Source organism: Sceloporus occidentalis, unplaced genomic scaffold, assembly GCF_023333645.1.
Source record: "Sceloporus occidentalis isolate IW3139 unplaced genomic scaffold, rSceOcc1.0.p SCAF_51, whole genome shotgun sequence".
Taxonomy (NCBI): Eukaryota; Metazoa; Chordata; class Lepidosauria; order Squamata; family Phrynosomatidae; genus Sceloporus; species Sceloporus occidentalis.
The window spans coordinates 6,065,872-6,084,822 of NW_028317031.1; the positions used below are offsets into that span (position 1 = coordinate 6,065,872).

The 18,951-nt window shown below is 41.4% G+C and overlaps 1 protein-coding gene across 1 annotated transcript; it reads right to left on the reverse strand.

Moving 5' to 3' along the window:
- Nucleotides 1–381: 381 nt before the first annotated feature.
- On the reverse strand, nucleotides 382–18,782 carry LOC149288532 (vitamin D3 hydroxylase-associated protein-like). The gene is made up of 15 exons (XM_089491690.1): nucleotides 18,594–18,782; nucleotides 15,781–15,894; nucleotides 14,740–14,883; nucleotides 13,164–13,297; nucleotides 12,240–12,446; nucleotides 10,591–10,631; nucleotides 9,540–9,664; nucleotides 8,451–8,576; nucleotides 7,778–7,875; nucleotides 7,590–7,689; nucleotides 7,346–7,389; nucleotides 5,100–5,139; nucleotides 4,465–4,573; nucleotides 1,669–1,814; nucleotides 382–507 (listed from the first exon to the last, which is right to left on the reverse strand). The coding sequence occupies exons 1-15, from the start codon at nucleotides 18,780–18,782 to the stop codon at nucleotides 382–384; spliced, it is 1,743 nt and encodes a 580-aa protein (XP_089347816.1).
- Between the last annotated feature and the right edge of the window lie 169 nt (nucleotides 18,783–18,951).

Sequence of the window (18,951 nt, forward strand, 5' to 3'; positions counted from 1 at the left end):
GGACAAAAGGGTAAAGCAAAACATGTTTTATTAGGAGGACAAACGTTAACGTGAATTTTTTTACTTTAGTAGAAAGTCACATTTTGTATCGTTAAAAAATAAATGCGAATAAAAATCTAAATCAAATCACTATTTGGCGGTATGCACAGTACTATATGCAGATCTTCTCTTGCTTTTAACTATTTTAGTGCCAGAGTGGTAGGTTCACATCTTACTGCTCTGGCGGTCCACACCATTGGGTTACTAGAACAGGTAAAGGTCGGTTTTCTACAGAGGGTCTTGAAAACACCATCTTGGCTGCATGTTTATGCCGTGTTTTTTTTTTTTTTCTATTCATGCCCAGTATCACGTGGACTTTTGGGTGTCCTCGGCATTGAGGGTTCACCCTCTGAGGTTTCTCCGAGTCACAGTCTCTACTTCCTTCATCAGCCGGAGGCACTGTTCCTCTTGCCATGGTAAAGCCACGCATTGAACAGCCACGGGAAGACCTACGCCGTCTGACACAGCCTGTGAAAATATTATCCAATGATCACAGAGCTTTGTTGCAGGATTTTTGCCCCAAAAAACACCATACAACCCTGGGTCAGGTCTGGGTTAATATCCGTTTTTATTTTAAATGGAACCATAAATAAAATATTTTTTAAATTGGTTTTCATTGTATAAAATCTTGTTTTCTTTGCAGCAAGACACAAATAGTTGGAAGTGAGTCTAAGGTCCTTCTCAGATAGGAATAAGAAAGACTACTTGGGTCATGATGATCAGGACTTGTTTAAAAGGTCAGCATTTTGGGACTTCATGCCTCACAGAAGACACTGCTATGACAGCTAGATTTTATATGAAATGTGTACACCCTTCACATCATACCGTCCATGTCACAATAGAGGATGGTGGCATTTCAGAAAGAAGAACATTGAGCCCAGAAGTGTGACAATAGAAGAATGATGCAGGGGATGAGCCTAGGTGCAGTATTTCCTCTCGGCCATGACTAACACATGAGTAACTCCAACATTCAGACATCCTAACACTGTACGCTAACACACACACACTCTAAAAGAAGGTCAGACTGGGGACAACAAGGCAGCCCTGACCACCAATAACGGAGGTTTGTCCAAAGCTTGGATTTAAGGCTGCGTGCTACGTTTTTCTTCTTTTGCAGCGTGTGGCAGGGCATATCCAGTCACTCTCCTGCACACCGTAGCCGCCGGATTGGGTGTGTGTGAAATGATGTTGGGCCGGCACTTACACGCTTTCCAACACCTACACACACTCTAACATTATACACCAACACCGACCGTACACCAATACACACACACACATACACTCTCCCTCTAACACTGTACACTTACACACACTCTAACATATACCAGTAAGCACACAAAGGCTTGCATATGCCTCTCTCTTTTACTCTCTGTGTGAGCTGTCCTGCTACAACCTCAGGGTCGTTTAACGTGACGACGTTGGGCACCTATGCCATAGGGCACCATATAATGCCCCTTGTGGAGTTGGCCATGAAGTTAGTTCAAGCGTATATATTTAAAAAGACATGACTAAAGCTCCACAACGCATCTCCTACAGAGTTGGTGACACAGGATCTCTGGAGGCAGTGATCTTTGAGGAAACCTCAACATCAACACTTTAATATAACCCAACCACAAAAACACAGCTCACCTTTTTCAGCAATTTATCCCAGAAGTCCTTATAGTGCCCGCCATAGTTTTTCAAATCTTCCTCGTCTTCTTGTGTCACCGTGGTGACGGGGACTACCCCTACGGGAAAATCTACGACATTGTACAGGATGGTATAGGATACAGCGCCTAAAGGAGGAAAACAGAAAAAAAAAAAAAAGCTGGGATTACAATACAGCACCTTGAATGGCGGTTTAACCAACATAGGGCTCTATCACCATAAAAAGCTTGAGATTCATTTCGAATTTGGCAGCCAGTTGCCCAGTGGCATGTTTACCTAGGCTTTGCCCTAGGCTTGACCCCTCCTGCAGCTACCATTCTCACTTGAGACAGCTGTAATATGAAGTCATATCGCGGCACTGTGTCTTAAAGGCACACATCACCTTTTAACGCATCCTATGGAGACTGTGCCAACTCAGCACGGTCTTCTATAGTGTAAATGGTCCTGTAACTGGCCCATTGAGCAGCATCACACCCGAGAGGGCAATCTGCCCCCCCGGTTTTGCGGGAGGAGGACCGCTGTCCTAGGCCAGAATACATCATTTCAGTTGCATTCTACTAAAAAATAAAATTTACACACACAAAAAACATTTGGCTCCAATGACTATATAACTTCACAGTCTTTGGCGCCATTCTGCTATGTAACAACTTTTTCAAGGTTACCAGCAGACTCTAGCGGGAGTTACCGGTTACTCATTCTTAAAAAAAAAATGACCTTGTCGGAAGATAACTTGCAATATTTACATAAACAATGCTATCATAAGATTCTAATTAAACGGCAAGATCATTGAAATTTTAAAGTGACCCTAAACTTTTAAGTAACTTTGGCTTCTTTTACAAAATGGAATGTTATTTTCACAAAGCGCCAGGAATTTGGAGAAAACAGTCTATTACTTTAGAAGTTACAAGCTGCTTTCTCCGATCAGGTGGGACCTCTAAAGATTCGGTGTAAAATGAGTCTCACATAGCAGGGGCAATCTTACTGCTGGTCGGGTACCTCCAGCCAATCAGCTTTGAAGAAAGCAGGTGGGGGAAATATGGCCGATCTCAGTAGACGCTCAATGTCGTCTTAACATTCTAATGGCGAGTTAAAAAATAACGTTGGCTTCTACCAGAGAGGCCAATATTATTTTAAACGTTAATAGCACTGTTCTGCTCTCCGTGTTCCCCTCTCTGTGTATAATTGCGCAACTCTGCATTGCAAATACCCTGCAAGCTTCAAAAACAAGATAAATGTCAATGCCCAGGTAACGCTTCCCAAATAAATAGTTACGATGGGCTAATCAAAGACAGGACTGGGATAACACTCATTACTGAGATCCTATTAAAAAGTCCAATTACTGGTAGTTGTAGTGCAGGGCTGTGCTTAGAATTTAGAAAGCCTAAGGAAATATGAAAAGTCTTTCTGCCCTTAGGAAGAGGCAAGCAGGGCTCCTCCAGTCCCTCGTTCCTGTGGTCTCTGCAGGACTGAGCAGCGGGATGTGACATTAATTCTCCACTTCACTCAGTCCCGGAGAGACCACAAGCTTTAGAGACAGCGGTAATCATTAAGGGACCCTACTAAGTACAGGACACACGGCGGGATCTCCACTATTACGGGCGGCCCTGTCCCAGGGGCAACAAATCAACCAGCGTCCAATACAAAATCAACACATGCACTAACGTTCAAAGGTTTGGGGTCACTTAGCGGTTTTCATGGAAAACAAGGACATTTCCAGCTGTAACATAATTGCAAAAGGGTTTCTAACCATCAATTAGCCTTTTAAACTTCAACTTGGATCAACGAACCCAATGAGCCATTGGAACACAGGAGTGATGGGAGTGATAAAGGGCCATTGGAACACAGGAGTGATGGGAGTGATAAAGGGGCATTGGAACGCAGGAGTGATGGGAGTGATAAAGGGCCATTGGAACACAGGAGTGATGGGAGTGATAAAGGGCCATTGGAACACAGGAGTGATGGGAGTGATAAAGGGCCATTGGAACGCAGGAGTGATGGTAGTGATAAAGGGCCTCTGTACGCCTATGAAGATATTCCATTAAAAATCAGCTGTTTCCAGCTACAATACACATTTACAGCATTTACCCCGTCTGCGCTGGATTTCTGATCCATTTCATGCTATCTTAACGGACAAAATATGATTTTCTTTCAAAAACAAGGAAATTCCTACGTGACCCCAAACTTTTGAACGGTAGTGTACTGTATATAGATTAAATCATTATGATGGTTTTAGTACCATATAAAAATAAGATTGCTCAATGGCCAGTGGTTGTTTATTACTGCGATGTCGCAATAGCTTTCACGTTTGCTTCATTTGGGAAGATATTGGGAAAACGATGGGTAGTCCACATTCTTGAATGGGCTCCCAGTCTATATCTTCAAAGTTGGGAGTTGAAAAGTTGAAAGTGGAATTATTTATTGGGTCCAACGTAATCCATCATCTGTGCGCCGTCGATAAATGTTGTTTTTCTGGGTTTGTAACTTATCATTACTGTTTATTGTCTAAAAACTTGCATTTTACAGCAAACTTGACTTAAAAAAATCCATGTTATCTATCTTTGTAGGAAACATTCACTGTGATTCAGCATAAACCACGTATCTCCAGACGTGAAACATTTCAGCTGAATACCGAACAGCAATATAAGTTGCAGCTGCCGCGCTGGACAGTATACAGCACTGTACCGAGCAGCTGTCGGTTTGGACTGTACACATTTATACGGCAGCTAGGCGATGGGTTACATATCGGAGCAGGCGGGTGGGAAGAGTAATGCCACATACTTGACAGTTTTCCAGGGTATCCAACGGTTAAAGCAGGACCCAAAATAGGACACAGGACAGCGTCCAGCCCTAGCTTTTTCCACGTTGCTATGAATTCTTGGCGGTATTCCTAAAAAGAAAAAAAAAGAAAAGAAAAACAGACAGTAACAATGCAGCCTTTGTACCCTCGGAGGGGGCAACCTGCAGGGGACTAAACTACCCCGCGGCTTATTTATAAGGTTAGCAATGGAAATTACCAAGGTCCAGCTAAAGGAAGAAGACTGTGTCTGGAAAGGACCATAATAAAACGACAGATTTTATTCTCATTAAAAAAAGTATATAAACCGTGAGTAGGTCCTTAAAATTTCAGCCCCATAAATCAAAAATTGGCATAGATATCGTCATTTGTATTTTGCTCGCCACACAAAAAAATTACTAAGTAAAATTTGTATCAGGCTTAACTAAATCACTTATGTTTCAGGGGAAAATGATGTAAGTAGAAAGAAGGACTACATGGTCTGCTCATCATACTGTCAATGTGATCTAATGGTTTGTCTGCCAGCAATATAGTAGCCATAACGTATATGTTTCTAATTTTACACGTTGTAAGTGTTCATATACGAAATGATACAAAATTGTAAAAAATAGATATTTACCTCTACAGCTGTATGATGTTTCCAAAGGGTTTTAACAGATCTGAAAAAATACAAACCATATATATATATATATATATATATATATATATATATATATGAATTCCCATATAGGTGTAAGAGAAACCATTGTATAAAGTCAGGTTAAATAAAGGAGTATTAAAGAAATAAATGAAACAGACATCCTTCCGCCTATCCCCACAGTGAAGAGCTCTTACGTATTATATTGGTTTGGGATTTGGTATCGTGACAGGGTGAAAGCAGGAGAATGGAAAGGGTCGGTTATCGTGTGACGAATGGGTTAACACGGTTGTCCCAGTTTAAATGGATCCCAGAACGTGTCTCTGTCAGTGGGCAGACACCATCATGGGTGGAAAGTGGAAAGGACAGAGCTGGTATGAGTGACACTTATTGTTGGAGAGACACTCCGGCCATCATATGCACTTTAATGCACACAATCTGAGAGGTCCTCAGGTCCTTGGCTTTTTCCCCAGAGATGTCTGCATCTTCTGTGTCATAATAAGACTTCTGGACCTCATCCAGGAAAAAAAGGAGTGAACAATTTCTGCCCGTTTACCTGGTGGCCAGGCTTCCCGGGTCACTGCATGTTTAAATATTGAGATGCCCCTCCGCATTATCCTCGGGAGTTTTCTGGGGGCATCTGCTTGTCCGTATCCCGATCGCCCTGCCAGCATGTACAGGTATTCCCAGGGAGGTAAGATGATGCATGGACTACCTCTTTAAGCATGATGTATTCTGCATCTTGTGCTTCAACCACTGCCCTTGTTTTTTGTAGCCAGAAGGGGCAAGCTAAGGTGGGTGCAGCGGGTGCACAGCACCGAGCAACCCGATAACCATGGCACGCGGTGGATGTAACACACAGTGATTACAGCAGGTCTCCACGCAAGGTAAGAGGGAGTGGCGGAAGGGCAGCGAAAGAGCTGAATGGACAACGGGAGAGAGTGTGTGAATGTACGGTTTTAGAGTGGCGGTTGGTACATCTTGCCGTATGGTGTTAGTGTAGCCTGTCAGTGGTGATCCTATAGTTAGTGGAGCGAGGGAGAGGAGACAAGGAGTGCGGGTCTATAGCATATTAATAGGGCAAGTTTGCACCGAGGCGACAGTAACCATAGGCAAATCGCTGTGGTTAAAGTCCTGCTGAGCTGCCATCAAGGCCGGCCTGTATCAGAGCCTTTAACATTTCCTCTGTGTCTGTGAGCATTTTTTTACTTTCCAGCGGGTTGTGGACCTTGAGGGCTTTCACCGAAGCAAGAGCAGGAGCAATATGAATCCTTCTAATATCACTTACGGTGCAGCAGCAGCACTTCAGGACATATCTAGGACAGTGATGAGATCTGACAAGGTTTCACACTTAAACATACTTAATCTCTACATGCTGTCCCTTTAAGTAATGACTGGGCAACAAGTGCCACAAAAAATAAAAAACAAAAACGCACTCCTATTTAGGAGGTCTTACTAACGTTAGCTTTTTTTCTAGATTATCACGGACTGGGCAGTCAAAACAAAACAAATACACAAGTATTGTAACAAAAACAGTGTCACCATGTCCCTTCAGCCTTCACCCAGGATCCGGTTTGGAGAGAGAGGGGGTGAGAGAGAGAGAGGGGGTGAGAGAGAGAGAGGGGGTGAGAGAGAGAGAGGGGGTGAGAGAGAGAGAGGGGGTGAGAGAGAGAGAGAGGGGGTGAGAGAGAGAGAGAGAGAGAGAGAGAGGGGGTGAGAGAGAGAGAGAGAGGGGGGTGAGAGAGAGAGAGAGAGAGAGAGAGGGTGAGAGAGAGAGAGAGAGAGAGAGAGAGAGAGAGAATATATATGTCTTCCTCAGCCCTGCAACCGCTCCGATTATATCCATAACTCCCATTTGTTGACTTCATTAAATGCTGCATAGAAGCTTCACAACGGGTTATTAAAGGGTTAAAATTTCAAGAGTACCTGTACTATTTAGTTTAGGCGAATAATTTGGACCAAATGCCATTTTTATTTTATATATTTTTACCAGTATATCGAGTGACTGAATGTGTGGTTTACTGTAAAAACCAATATGTAGGTGTCCCTGGTTAAGGGGTAAGCCGTCTATAGATGCGTTGCCAAAACGTAACTATAGAAAAACTTTGTGGGTTAAAATGTGTCCCAACTCGGGGTTAATGTTAACTCATGAAACGTAATGCTTGGGGATATGGAAAAGAATAGCCTTTGCTCCACATGCAACTAAAATAAGCAAGCAAAATTCTTACCTTGTTTCCTTGGTATTCTCTAGAACTTTTGCTAATCTTGGAAACTGGAAAGAGAGGCAAAGACAAATAAATTATCCTTCTCAGTTACAAATCTGCCATTTAGCGGGACGGCATAAATCCTGCCATCCTCTTATGAGACATAATGTATATTGGAGCGTTACAGTTGTAACATTCATTACACATAGCACATGGTGGGAATAGATCACTTTGGATCTGTAGCGAATTATGGCTAGGCAACACTCACCACGGGCTTCACAATGAATGCCAGTAAGCTCTTTAGACAAGAAGGAAGTGCATATGTTGACACTTGGGTTGTCAGGTTGGGGTCAACAATGTCGCCTTTACTGGAAAGAAAGCAAACAAATTATTTATAGTGTCATGTTAGACAGTAAATTGATGAAATAACACCCCCAATGTATTAAGTCCACTTACAAGTTATCCAGAAAAGTGGAACCTCCGTCCGCTAACAAACCTTTCATGGCGAATTCAAACACAGCCTTCTCTACCGTTGGAGGGGTGAATGGCACCAGCTGGAGAAAATGCGCATGTTGTCAATAGACAGACCCCCACCATTTACCCCACTCCAATACCAATACGTGTACTTCACAGATTGTCACAATAATGTAACTGTCCACACAAAAAACAATTCTCATTCATGTTTTTCTGGGAACTGCGAAAGGTTAATTTTTTTCTCACGGATGATAAACCAGCCGAACGAGTACATTTTATTTTGCTGAATAAAGAACAATTTGAGCTATTGCGTGGATGCAGCGTCCCTGTCTTATTTGGGAAGTTGAATACCTCTGATGAGTCTAGCGATAACCAAAATTGGCAATTCTGCACCCATTTCCATATCTGCCTTAGAGAACGGCTACAAGTTACTACATGAGATTCACGCGTTACTGCGGCGAAGAGAGCGGAAGGAGGTAGTGATATCTGTAAGCGCCTAATGTATATTACAAATGTGGTCATCATGCACATTAGGTATGGGTATTAGGTATTTTAGGTTCATGGGCACGGGTGGCGAAATGAAAAGTAAAATATTTTTTACTATTTTGGAGATGCCTGTTTGAGAATTTATACAAAGATACTGCAGCAAACCCACCTTATGTCCAGCTTTTTCTAGCAGAACCTTAGTTTCCAAAACTGCACGACTCATGGAGCGAGTGGACATTGTAAAGCCATCTGTCTCATAATATCCGATGCGGAGAGGTCGGGAGCTTGAATAAACCTACAGAAAGATTACATTTTATTTATAGAATAAAAGCAGATTCCGGAGCTCTATTACAAAAGGGAGAGAAAACTAACATTACAATTCTCAATATAAAAAGTGACGATATTATTAACACACTTAAAGATATTCTAGCATAGAAACGATAAGACGGCCCTTACCTTGCAAGCTTACAATTTATTCAGGGAATGCGTTAAAAGGATTGTTTCGATAAGGATCATGGACGTTTCAGAAGCATGGATTATTGTTTTCCAAACCCTGGTGGCTGTTATTAGGAGTATTAGATTGTATGCTCCTCCGAACAGGTGAGTATTTCGCAAAAGTTTCAGATTAGAATAAATCGGGGACAGTTTGACAGAAGGAGATATGATATGGAAGCAGAGATATGGGAGTCAAGTTTTGTTAAGGGTTAACTTGATAAAGGCCATGAGTTTAGATTTAACCCTGGAGGGTATGGGGAGATAGTGGAGGAGCTGACACAGCGGGACAGCAGATGAAGAATGAGGGGATAAGAAAATGAATCAGGCAGAGGTGTTTAGAATGGGGAGAGAGGGAGACCAGTTAACAGGGGGGGGGTTTACAATAATCCAGACAGTATAGAACAAGGGAATTCATTAGTATACTGGCAGTGTGTTGTATGAGGAGGCGGCAAATTCAAAATCCTGGATGCAGACTATATGGAGGAAGTTGATAAGGTATCTTAACCCCTTAATGACAAAGCCCGTACATGTACAGGCTCAAAATGCATTGTTTTCAAAGTATTTGAAAGTTAAGTTGATTAAATAAAAGAGGAGTATTACGTAAAACATTTGGTTTCCCAGTTTGTCACCCTCATGCTCCCTCATATGCAAATGAACCTTCAAGCTAAAGTATTTACATATAAGGACATATTGTGTCTTTTTAGCCACCAATCTATACATAAATCCATTATGCGCTCAGTGAACGACATTTTTTAACCAGTACCTCCTCATTGAATGGAAGCGGTGGGACGGTGGGGTCCAGATTAAACATGTCTTCACACAGCACAGCTCTCATAAACAGCGTCAAGCTGTCCACGTCCCGAGCTATGGGTCCGATCATTGCCGTCACTGCAAATAGAAACACAGAGATCGTTTTTATACTCTTTGTATTAGTTTCCAAAACGTGCTTTAATGTTTTCTACACATATTCCAAACATTGCAGAGATGGAGGTTTCTTACTGGTGACATCTGGGCTTTCTGTCCGGGACAGCATCTGGATGGTCCTACATGTACATTCTGAACATTAAATATCCTTTGTGTTGATATAAATATGACAGGCACTACGAGATCATACTCTGACTATATGAAAATATTTCTGGCAGTGATGATTTCTGCATGAAACATGGAGTTATCGGCCTTTACAGAATCACAGTTATGCCCCGTTCCCTCTACTCCCGGTTTTCGGTGTTTCTTAACATTATTGTTTACCGAGTGATATCAGACACATCAGCGCCAGTCCTAGACCAAGTGGCACCCCAGGCGTATCGTCTTGCACCTCTCCTCATTCTTTTACACAGATAGCAATATTTTTAAACAATTAATTATTGTGTATTTATATAGTTTAATTAAAAATAACATTTTCTGTTGTGTCTGCGCATATTACTGTAAAATACTTTCCTGAAGAACACCGTGATAAACTCATATTCAACAAACATTGGGGGGAGAGAGGGACACTTGGGAGGTATGAGTATGGAATTCCCATGTAGCCAACCATCAGCAGCGGCTCATAGGTGGCAGTAACAGGACTGCTTGGCATTTTTACCCAAATAAGACTCATTGACTCATTGGTCATTATTATTCTAGCCCGCAACCCAGGAATCTGAATGTGTATGCCTTGTATTCTTTTTCGGTTGTGCGGTCTCCTTTCTGTATATATATATATATATATATATATATATATATATATATATATATATATATATATATATATATATATATATATATATATATATATATATATATATTAGAATCATATATACGATACATGATCTTACCCGATCTCTGTCCAGGGGAACTGGACACAACACCCACAGTACTGCAAGAGAAATAAACAATGTTAGGGTCTTTCTATAAACTACAGAGGGGATTTTTAAGAGCAACATAAGCACATGGTACTCCTTCGTGCGGCACAATAATATAATATAAAAGTGGAATGATCAGTATTTTTGATGTACTTGTGATTTACCAAATCTGATGCAATGATTTTGGATGTCTTTTTCGTTGCACCTATTTATTCATGGATCCCCTTCTTGGCAGGACTGTCTCAGTACAGACTAATTTGAAGCAAGACCGCTCATACTTTGGCACAATTACAGCGTTGCACATTCTTCTTTGTTTTTGCAGCCACGACACCTTCATGTAACACCCATTTTTTTTCTCAATTTCAGTGGAAAATTCAGATATTACTCTTTTAGCAAGATGAGCCACTACTTAAGCTAAAAGACCTTTGGTGCAGTTAAAAAATGAAAATTAAGAAACATTTCTGAAAAATAGCTATAGAACCAAGACTGTTCACTGTCCTGGGCAATCTTTGAATTGGCTTAGAATGTAAACTAAATCAGAGGGTGGCAAATAACTGGAACAGCCTCCCATCAGAAGTGGTAGAGGCTAATGCAGCGAGGGAATCTTTAACATGCATGGGATCACTCAAATCAAAATTGCTAGTTGCTATAAAATGCAGGACTTTTTTTTTTTTTGCGGTGCTGCCATCTAGTGGCAGGTTTAGGAATTTTGCACATTTTTCTTGGCCATAACAACACTGAAACCGACAATATCTAATGGGACAATAAGATTACCAATAGGTAAGGAAGGTTTATAATCTATTTCAACAGAACAGTTAAAGAAAAAAAAATGATGGATTGAATATTTTAGAATCCAACCACCCGGCTTTAATTTCAGATAACGGTTCACAAGGGTTCTGGGAGCTAAAATAATCTATAATGTTGTTTATAGAAATAGCCACATACATGAATTAAAATGCTCCTTATCCTCCTGCTCCCAGGATCTGTATACGTATTCCTCTACATGATGCTATATTTCCTCTATTGTTAAGCTGCTGATTTTTGATTGGTTTCTGCAGCCTTTGGAAGGCTAGGGAGAAAGAAGAGAACTTCTGGACAGGTAATTGATAACACAAAGCCTTTCTTCACCCTTGGATTTTTTCCATGCAGGAGATGTATTCTGCTGGACGCATCTTCTACCACATTAGATACAGCGCTGTGGAATACGATGGCGCTATATAAAACAAGCTCTGGGTCGGCAGGCGATTCAAAAAGTGTGGGGGGGGGGCATTGGGGCAAAATGTATGTCCATGGAGGAGATGTTCTTTTACCCCCTGAAGGTCAAATATTTTTAATTTCCTTTTAGTTAAAACATTTTGAAGCACTTAGAATCCTGCGTGGGAAATTGGAGTGTTCTTTTGATTGAGATATCTTTTAAGCATTGAAATTAAGTTCCACTTCATCTTCACTAGTAGAAAAAGAATTAGCCAGTTTTTCATAAATGAAAATAAAAGTGATTAGTACATAATTCATTAAAAAGCAAAATCAAATAAATTCAGAGTCATCGATCTAGGTCTTTGCAAAATACGAGAAGGGGTAAAACGATAGAACGAGATTTAGAATGTCATTGTTACAGGACCCACCTGAGTCTGTTGCCGGTGGGTTTAAAGCCACAAAGGCCGCAGAAAGCTGATGGAAACCGGATACTCCCACCAATGTCTGATCCAACACCCAGGATGGACCCTCCTGCTGCGATCAGGGCTCCCTCCCCACCCGAGGACCCTCCTGGGGTCTTTTTGTGGTTGAGAGGATTTAAAGTCCGGCCATAGATAGGGTTACTGCAGTCATAACTGTAATTATTATTTTTTGGGGGAAAAAAGAAATAAAAAACGATGAACACAAAGAACATTAAATCATTTCAACTATGAAAAACAAATTGAAGAATAACTATTAAATATAGGTTTTGTATACAAAAATGTAGTTTAGTTGAGGAAAGGTGAGTCTTCAGACCTGTAAGCAGTCGTATTTTGAGTGACTTTCCCTACTCACACCCCGCACTGAGCTGATTTATGGCAATGCTAATGAAGTCCTTCCTTTCCATATGACTAATGAGCCAGAGGATCCCCCAAGCAGTAAAAGTGAAAACTAGATTAGTTTTAAAATAGAAAAAAACACCATTTATTTTTAATGTGCGGATAGTAATAAAAAAAAAAAATGAACAGGTGCATTACTTACATTTAAGTTAAATTCTACACTTTTATATGGAAAAAAAAAAAATCTCACTGTACTTTTTGGGGTTTGTTTTCAGAATTCTGTAGATGGAGGTAGTTAGATTAAAAAAAAAAAAAAAATGTTTTATTTTTACAAAAAGGTAAAGAACATATAACAATTACAGACAATACTCATACAACATAATTAAAGGTTGATAACAATACAAAAAATATAAACGTAACAAATTTACAATTTTTTTTAAATAAAAATAATAAATAAATAAATAATAAAAAAAAAACACACTTCACTGGAAGCTATTCCGGCCATCACCCAAATATCATAGCGGGGGAACTCACTTTAGCATTGATTGCGGAATGTTTGTTTTCACAAACGGTACGGCCCCTTTCCTTTTTAGAATTTGTACAATCACGCTGTCTGTACATGCCGGCCGGTTCAAGTGATTGATCAAACCCAAAGTGGAATCGTGTCCCTGGAAACAAACAGAAATATACATTCATGTATGAAAGTACTTATTATTGTGCTCAGGATGACTAATTCTCTTCTTTTATGACGATCAGCCAACGAGTATGTATTAGGAGTGGTGGGTGGAATTCATTTTAATAAAACGTACACCCAAACTAATTCAGGGGTGTTATTTCTCTGTTGTATATGGCTACTATATAGCCGTATACAATAGACAGAGTAATCCACCTTTGCATGAGTAATTACTTTGCCATATTCACGGTTTCTGAGGATTATTTTGAATAACTCTGGAATTAAGGCAAAGTCAATTACTAGAAATGTATACAATTCTAGAGGCTGCAAAAGATGGATCCTTACCGAGTCTCATTGACAAAGTAAAATGTTATAATCCACCGGTAACGGCTATCAATACAGGGTGCAGGAAATGCCTGGGCTGGGGAACCATCCACTAAACAGGTTTAACCGAACTTGTTATTTACAAAATAACCTTTTGGATATTCCTATATTTGAAAGAAATGACTTAATATTGACGGAAATAATCAGAGGCTACAATTCGCCTATTAGCACTGATAAATCAGTTAATACACTTTTTAAAAATGGGTCATCAATTATCCACCTAAAGGTTTATCACTATATTCCTCCATTTATGAGAGATGTTGGTGGTTTCCAACTCCTTTTAACAAAAAGAGTTCTTTTGGATTCATCCATTGGACACGTTGGCCTATGTTCTGTTTCTAATGTGAATTTTGTTTTTTTGCCTCAAGAAGCTCTAAAACTATCCATATGTTTGAACTGAATTGGATCCGTTGTAAAGGAACGAGTTACATTTTGGATACGCAGGAACAATGCCATCTAGTGGCTGGAAGTCCCCTTAAAGGGACAGTTTAATGTCACCGACAGCCCTGCTAAAGTATAATGCATATTAAAGTACTCTGGGTGTATTTTAATACGCATTCTTCAAAAACCAAAAAATGTTTAGAACGCACAAAGGTTTCTATGCATTAAAGTGCATATGATGGCTGGATACTTAATACTTTCAACATATATCCGGTAATTCACCGCTAGTGGATACAGCACTTTGTAGTTCACATGAACCAGTCACCTGGTTTTGAGTTCGAATTCTATACGTATGTATTAATGCTTACGTAATTAGTATTATTGCACGTTCACCGAGTTTGAGCACTGTTATTATAAAGCAGGTTTCTTTTATTTTATTTTTAGATTTGATAATATATTTGTACAATCATGGTGATTCCCAGCGATAGGAGTTGTAGTACAGTCTCCAGTCCCTCTTGCACATATGAGGCTCCTGGTATGGGTAAGCACACCTAAAACATAGTCCTGGGAGCGCTCTCTCTGATTTACGAACGTACGTACGTTTCTGTGTCTCTCTAAAGGGAGCCCCAGAACCGGACATACTGTTGGGTAAACACACTTTTTCACGCTTACCTTGCAATTAAAGTTGTCTTTTAAGCTGATGGGGACACCATAAAGAAGGTCTTTTGATTCTCGCTGTTTGAGCTCCGCCAGTTGAGCTTCACACTCTGGTAGGAAATCGGTCACACAGTTCAGCTGCTCGGTCACTGCCAGGGCCTGAGGATTAACAAGAACATTTTACAGGTTATTCTTTTTTTTCTAGAAGTAGTTTTCATTTGCTGTAAATATTGGAGAGGTTACATGTGGTTGATGAACAAGTCAAAGTCACTGCTCCTATGGTATGCAGTATAGCATTTTGATTTTAACTTGTAAACAGCGTTATATGTTTATTATGTACACAGAACTCTAGACTGCAAGCTTGCGAGCAGGACCCTCTTTACCTAATGTTTCGGCTCGTCTTAGTCAGACAGTCCTAAATTTGAATGATCGGACTGTAGGAAGCGCTGTGTAAAATGTTGGAGCTTTATAAATAAATAATAATAAATTATTTAATAATTAAATAAAGTCTAATTTTTTTTTATTATTTAATAATAATAATAATAATAAAAAGACGCACACTAAAAATAAAAGAACAAAAAAAAGATGCAAAATCTGAGATCCCACACGTAACAGGACGACGACGATCCATGAGGTGCACAAAATAAAACAACGTCAGAATAAATCATATTATATTTTATTAAGCCAATGTTTTGAATATAATGGCCTTCTCATCGGGGCAAAAAATAAACATGTTTGTCTATGTTATTTTTGCCCAGATGAAGATCATTCTGTTCCAAACATTGGCTTGATGAAGGCCATCATGGCTGAAACGTCGGCTGTGATTGATTTCCCTATTTTAGAGTTTAGGATTTTAAGATTTTATATTGCAATTAATGTATTATTGCAACCTATTGCAATATCCAACGCTACGGTTCATTCATTACTATAACCTGATCACAATCGGGGGTCATCACTTTTTATTGGCCACTCCTTGGTTTTTGTTCTTTAAAGCAAGCAGATACCCGCAATACAAAAACCCGTCTTGTCTTCTTGAGCCTCCTTATCCTCACTAACCTTTCCCATGTAGCAATGAAGAACCATCTCGGGAGAGAGCGAGCCATCCTTAAGCTTCTGGGACAGTTCGGCCAACGAGAGAGACAAAATCTCCTCGGGATCTGGAACAGGGTGCTGTGCAGGCGAAAACACACAGTTATCCTTAGGCAGGCGAATACATCATCAGAAACATCAAACATCAATACAGGTGAAAGAATAAATGACGTTCGTTTATACAGATTATTGTATCAAACTTTTAACCAATGGAGATATCTGGTCTTCCCAACTGGCCCATTTACAGTATGGAAGAGCATGCCAAGAAGCCACAGCCAACATAGGATGGATTAATAGGCGCTTTGTGCCACTGAGCACTGGGGTATTACTTGACCAAGGAAAGGGTGACTGGGATAGCTGCTCTGAGTCAGGCCTAGGGCAGTTCCTGGGGTAATTATGCCAACGGATGACAGCATCAGTATCCCTGGTGCTATATTTTCGCTATTGAATTTGACATCCCAAGTGCATTATCTTACATTTATCAACATGAAACCGCAGCTGCCGCACTCTCGACCATTATTCTAATTTACTTAAATCACTTGCCGTTAGGCTCATTCCACCAGGAATGTCCACCCCGTTGGAGATCTTTGTATCTTCTGAGAAAACCCATACCTTACCAGTAAGATCTTTTATCACATGGGGTCCAGGTACTGGTCCCTGACTCCCCTGGGCCCTTCTGAAATTTCTTATCAAATTGCCCTAGCTAGTATTTTACTGACAAACCCTTAAAAAAAAATGTCCATTAAGGCCTCATCAAGACACGGAAAATGTAGCTTTTGTATCTATTCCGAAGTATAACGCTTGTCACCTTGGTTGTGTTTGTGACTCATGTCTGCTACAAGGAATATATACATGAATATAAAATGGCTAGTGCATGGGCATAACACCCCTTAATGACAAAGCCTGTACATGTACGGGCTCAAAATGCATTGTTTTCAATGGGTTTAGGGACCGCCCATTGTCCTTAAGGGGTTAAACAAGGGCATGCGCGAAGCGATTATACCGGTAACACGTTGCTTAACAGGACACCACACTTCCTGATTACAAGTTTATGTATTACAAACCTGGGCGAGGGCGCAAATTACTTCACTGATCTGTTTTAAAATGAACATTTCATCTCCCCGCGTTGTATTAAAAAGCATCAACTAAGTTTCTTCTGCGTAATACACAGTTAATGCGATGAGATGAAACTAAATTCCTCGTTTAGTCAATAAACCCCACAACTGAACAAATCCTTAAAAACATAAAATCCCATCGCATCATATGATTCATCGGGGGGGGGGGGGCAGGCTGCACGTTCAATGACCTAAACTGCCCCATGAGCAGCAGCCAGAGCGATAGGGCATTGGGCATTTGACTGGTTTTCTCCGGGCTTGGACATAATAGGACTTGGCCCTCTACCCTAATGGGCAGTGATGAATCCTGGCAGTGGGTTCAGGGGGGAGCAGACCCTCTGCTGCCAAACCAGGGGGCAGATTTGCCCCCCGTATCCCACTGCTCAATGGACCAGTTCCCAACAGGCTCACCTACACTTTGGTCATAACTGGGATCTCTGGGTTTGGCCCCCGCTCCCTACCCATTTCCCCTTTAAACGAGGGTGTTTACTGTGATGTCAGCCGGACCGCCAATCGACGTCAGCAGGCAGTCCTGGCCAAGTCCTGCAAGGGTTGGCTCCGGGTAGCCGGGGCCCACAAGCTCCCAGGTATGAATATGGAGGATCTGCTGCCTATTAATGCGGTGCAGACACCGGCGAGCAGAGGGCGGCTGGGTCGGGCCTACGGGAGCAGATACAGTAAATACGTTCTTCACAATACTGTCAACCCCTATATTACATCATATATCCCAGACATAACACCTAGCCCTGAATATGATGTCATAAACTTGTTACCACCGGATAAGTTTGCCATTTTGTTTCCTGGGGGGAAAAAATTCTGTTCATGCAAACATATCGATAACGTTTTTAGCGGCCATAAGAATTTTTTGCTGGCCTGTAAATTCCGCTACGGACACGAAGCCAGGGTTTCTTTTTCTCTGTGAAGGTATGCGACTCGTTGCCATACTTGAACTTTGTACAGGAGACTAACAGCGATAAAATCTCTCAACAATGGCTAAGAATCACTCTGTGCCTGGAGCCAAGAAACCAGAAATCTCTTTACGGATAATAAATTGTTGGTGCGCTGCCAGAAATTCATATACATTTAGCTGAACGAATGTGTCTGCTGGGTGGCTGTTCCCCTTATCTACTACCTTCTAAGTAAAGTAAAACTCCATTACATTACATTTAAGCCTCTGTTTTTTTTAACCTTTATCCTGCAAGCCATTCACCAGCCTCAGTAGCCCTTCTGCAAACTCTCTAGTCAATATAATTCTGGAGACGGGGTCCCCAGAATTACCCCCAATACTCTGGGTAAAGGACAGAACCTCCTCCCTCTTCCTGCCACTAATACCCCTCCCTGTACACCTTGCGAGCACTGAAGGGTTAAAGGTTACCACTTTATAATGGCCAAAGGGTTAACTATCCTCTCACCTCAATCACTTAATTTCAAGGAACAGAAATTAATGGCAGGTAACCTACAGCGAGATACCCCTGGCTGAGTTTGATGGGAGTTGTAGCCCGCTGCCAAGGACAAAAGTAGCCAATTAACAGGCCCAGAGTAATTTGTTGGGTGGAATCTAGTTTTTAGCACAACTCCCATCCCCCTCAGTCTGTCATGTCTGGTGTGATGGGAGTTGGAGTGGCACTGCCCGATTACAGCAAAGTGTGGCGTGGCATGTCTGACCTCAGCGGATAAGCGGATCACAGCCTCCTCCATGCTGCCTAGGGCTCTGTCCCTTCTTTCCCGGGCATTGTCAATCCTCTTTTGGATCCTGCGTGTCTTAACCCATCGGAAGAGGAGTAGTAGGGAGGCAGCCGAGCAGCCCAGCAGGGCGCACAGGGAGCGGAGGTCGGGGCGATCCGCAGGCAGCATGTCTCACAGCGACAACCCGTGACAGCCTGATTCACAACACAAAGACAGCCCGCCCCCCGCATGCAGCCCCGCCTCCTACCCGGCACCACTCACAGGAGGGTTAAACGCTAGCCCTCTGGACTATACCATATACCACCCAGGGAAAGAGGGGCACCTACACACACCCGTA

Excerpts from the sequence above, each read along its gene's own strand:
- LOC149288532 (XM_089491690.1), bottom strand. The coding sequence starts at position 18,782 with ATGCTGCCTGCGGATCGCCCCGACCTCCGCTCCCTGTGCGCCCTGCTG. Across the intron at positions 10,632-12,239 it reads CCCACCGGCAACAGACTCAG|TACTGTGGGTGTTGTGTCCA; the intron begins GTGGGTCCTGTA and ends TTTCTCTTGCAG. Across the intron at positions 4,574-5,099 it reads AACATCATACAGCTGTAGAG|GAATACCGCCAAGAATTCAT; the intron begins GTAAATATCTAT and ends TTTTCTTTTTAG.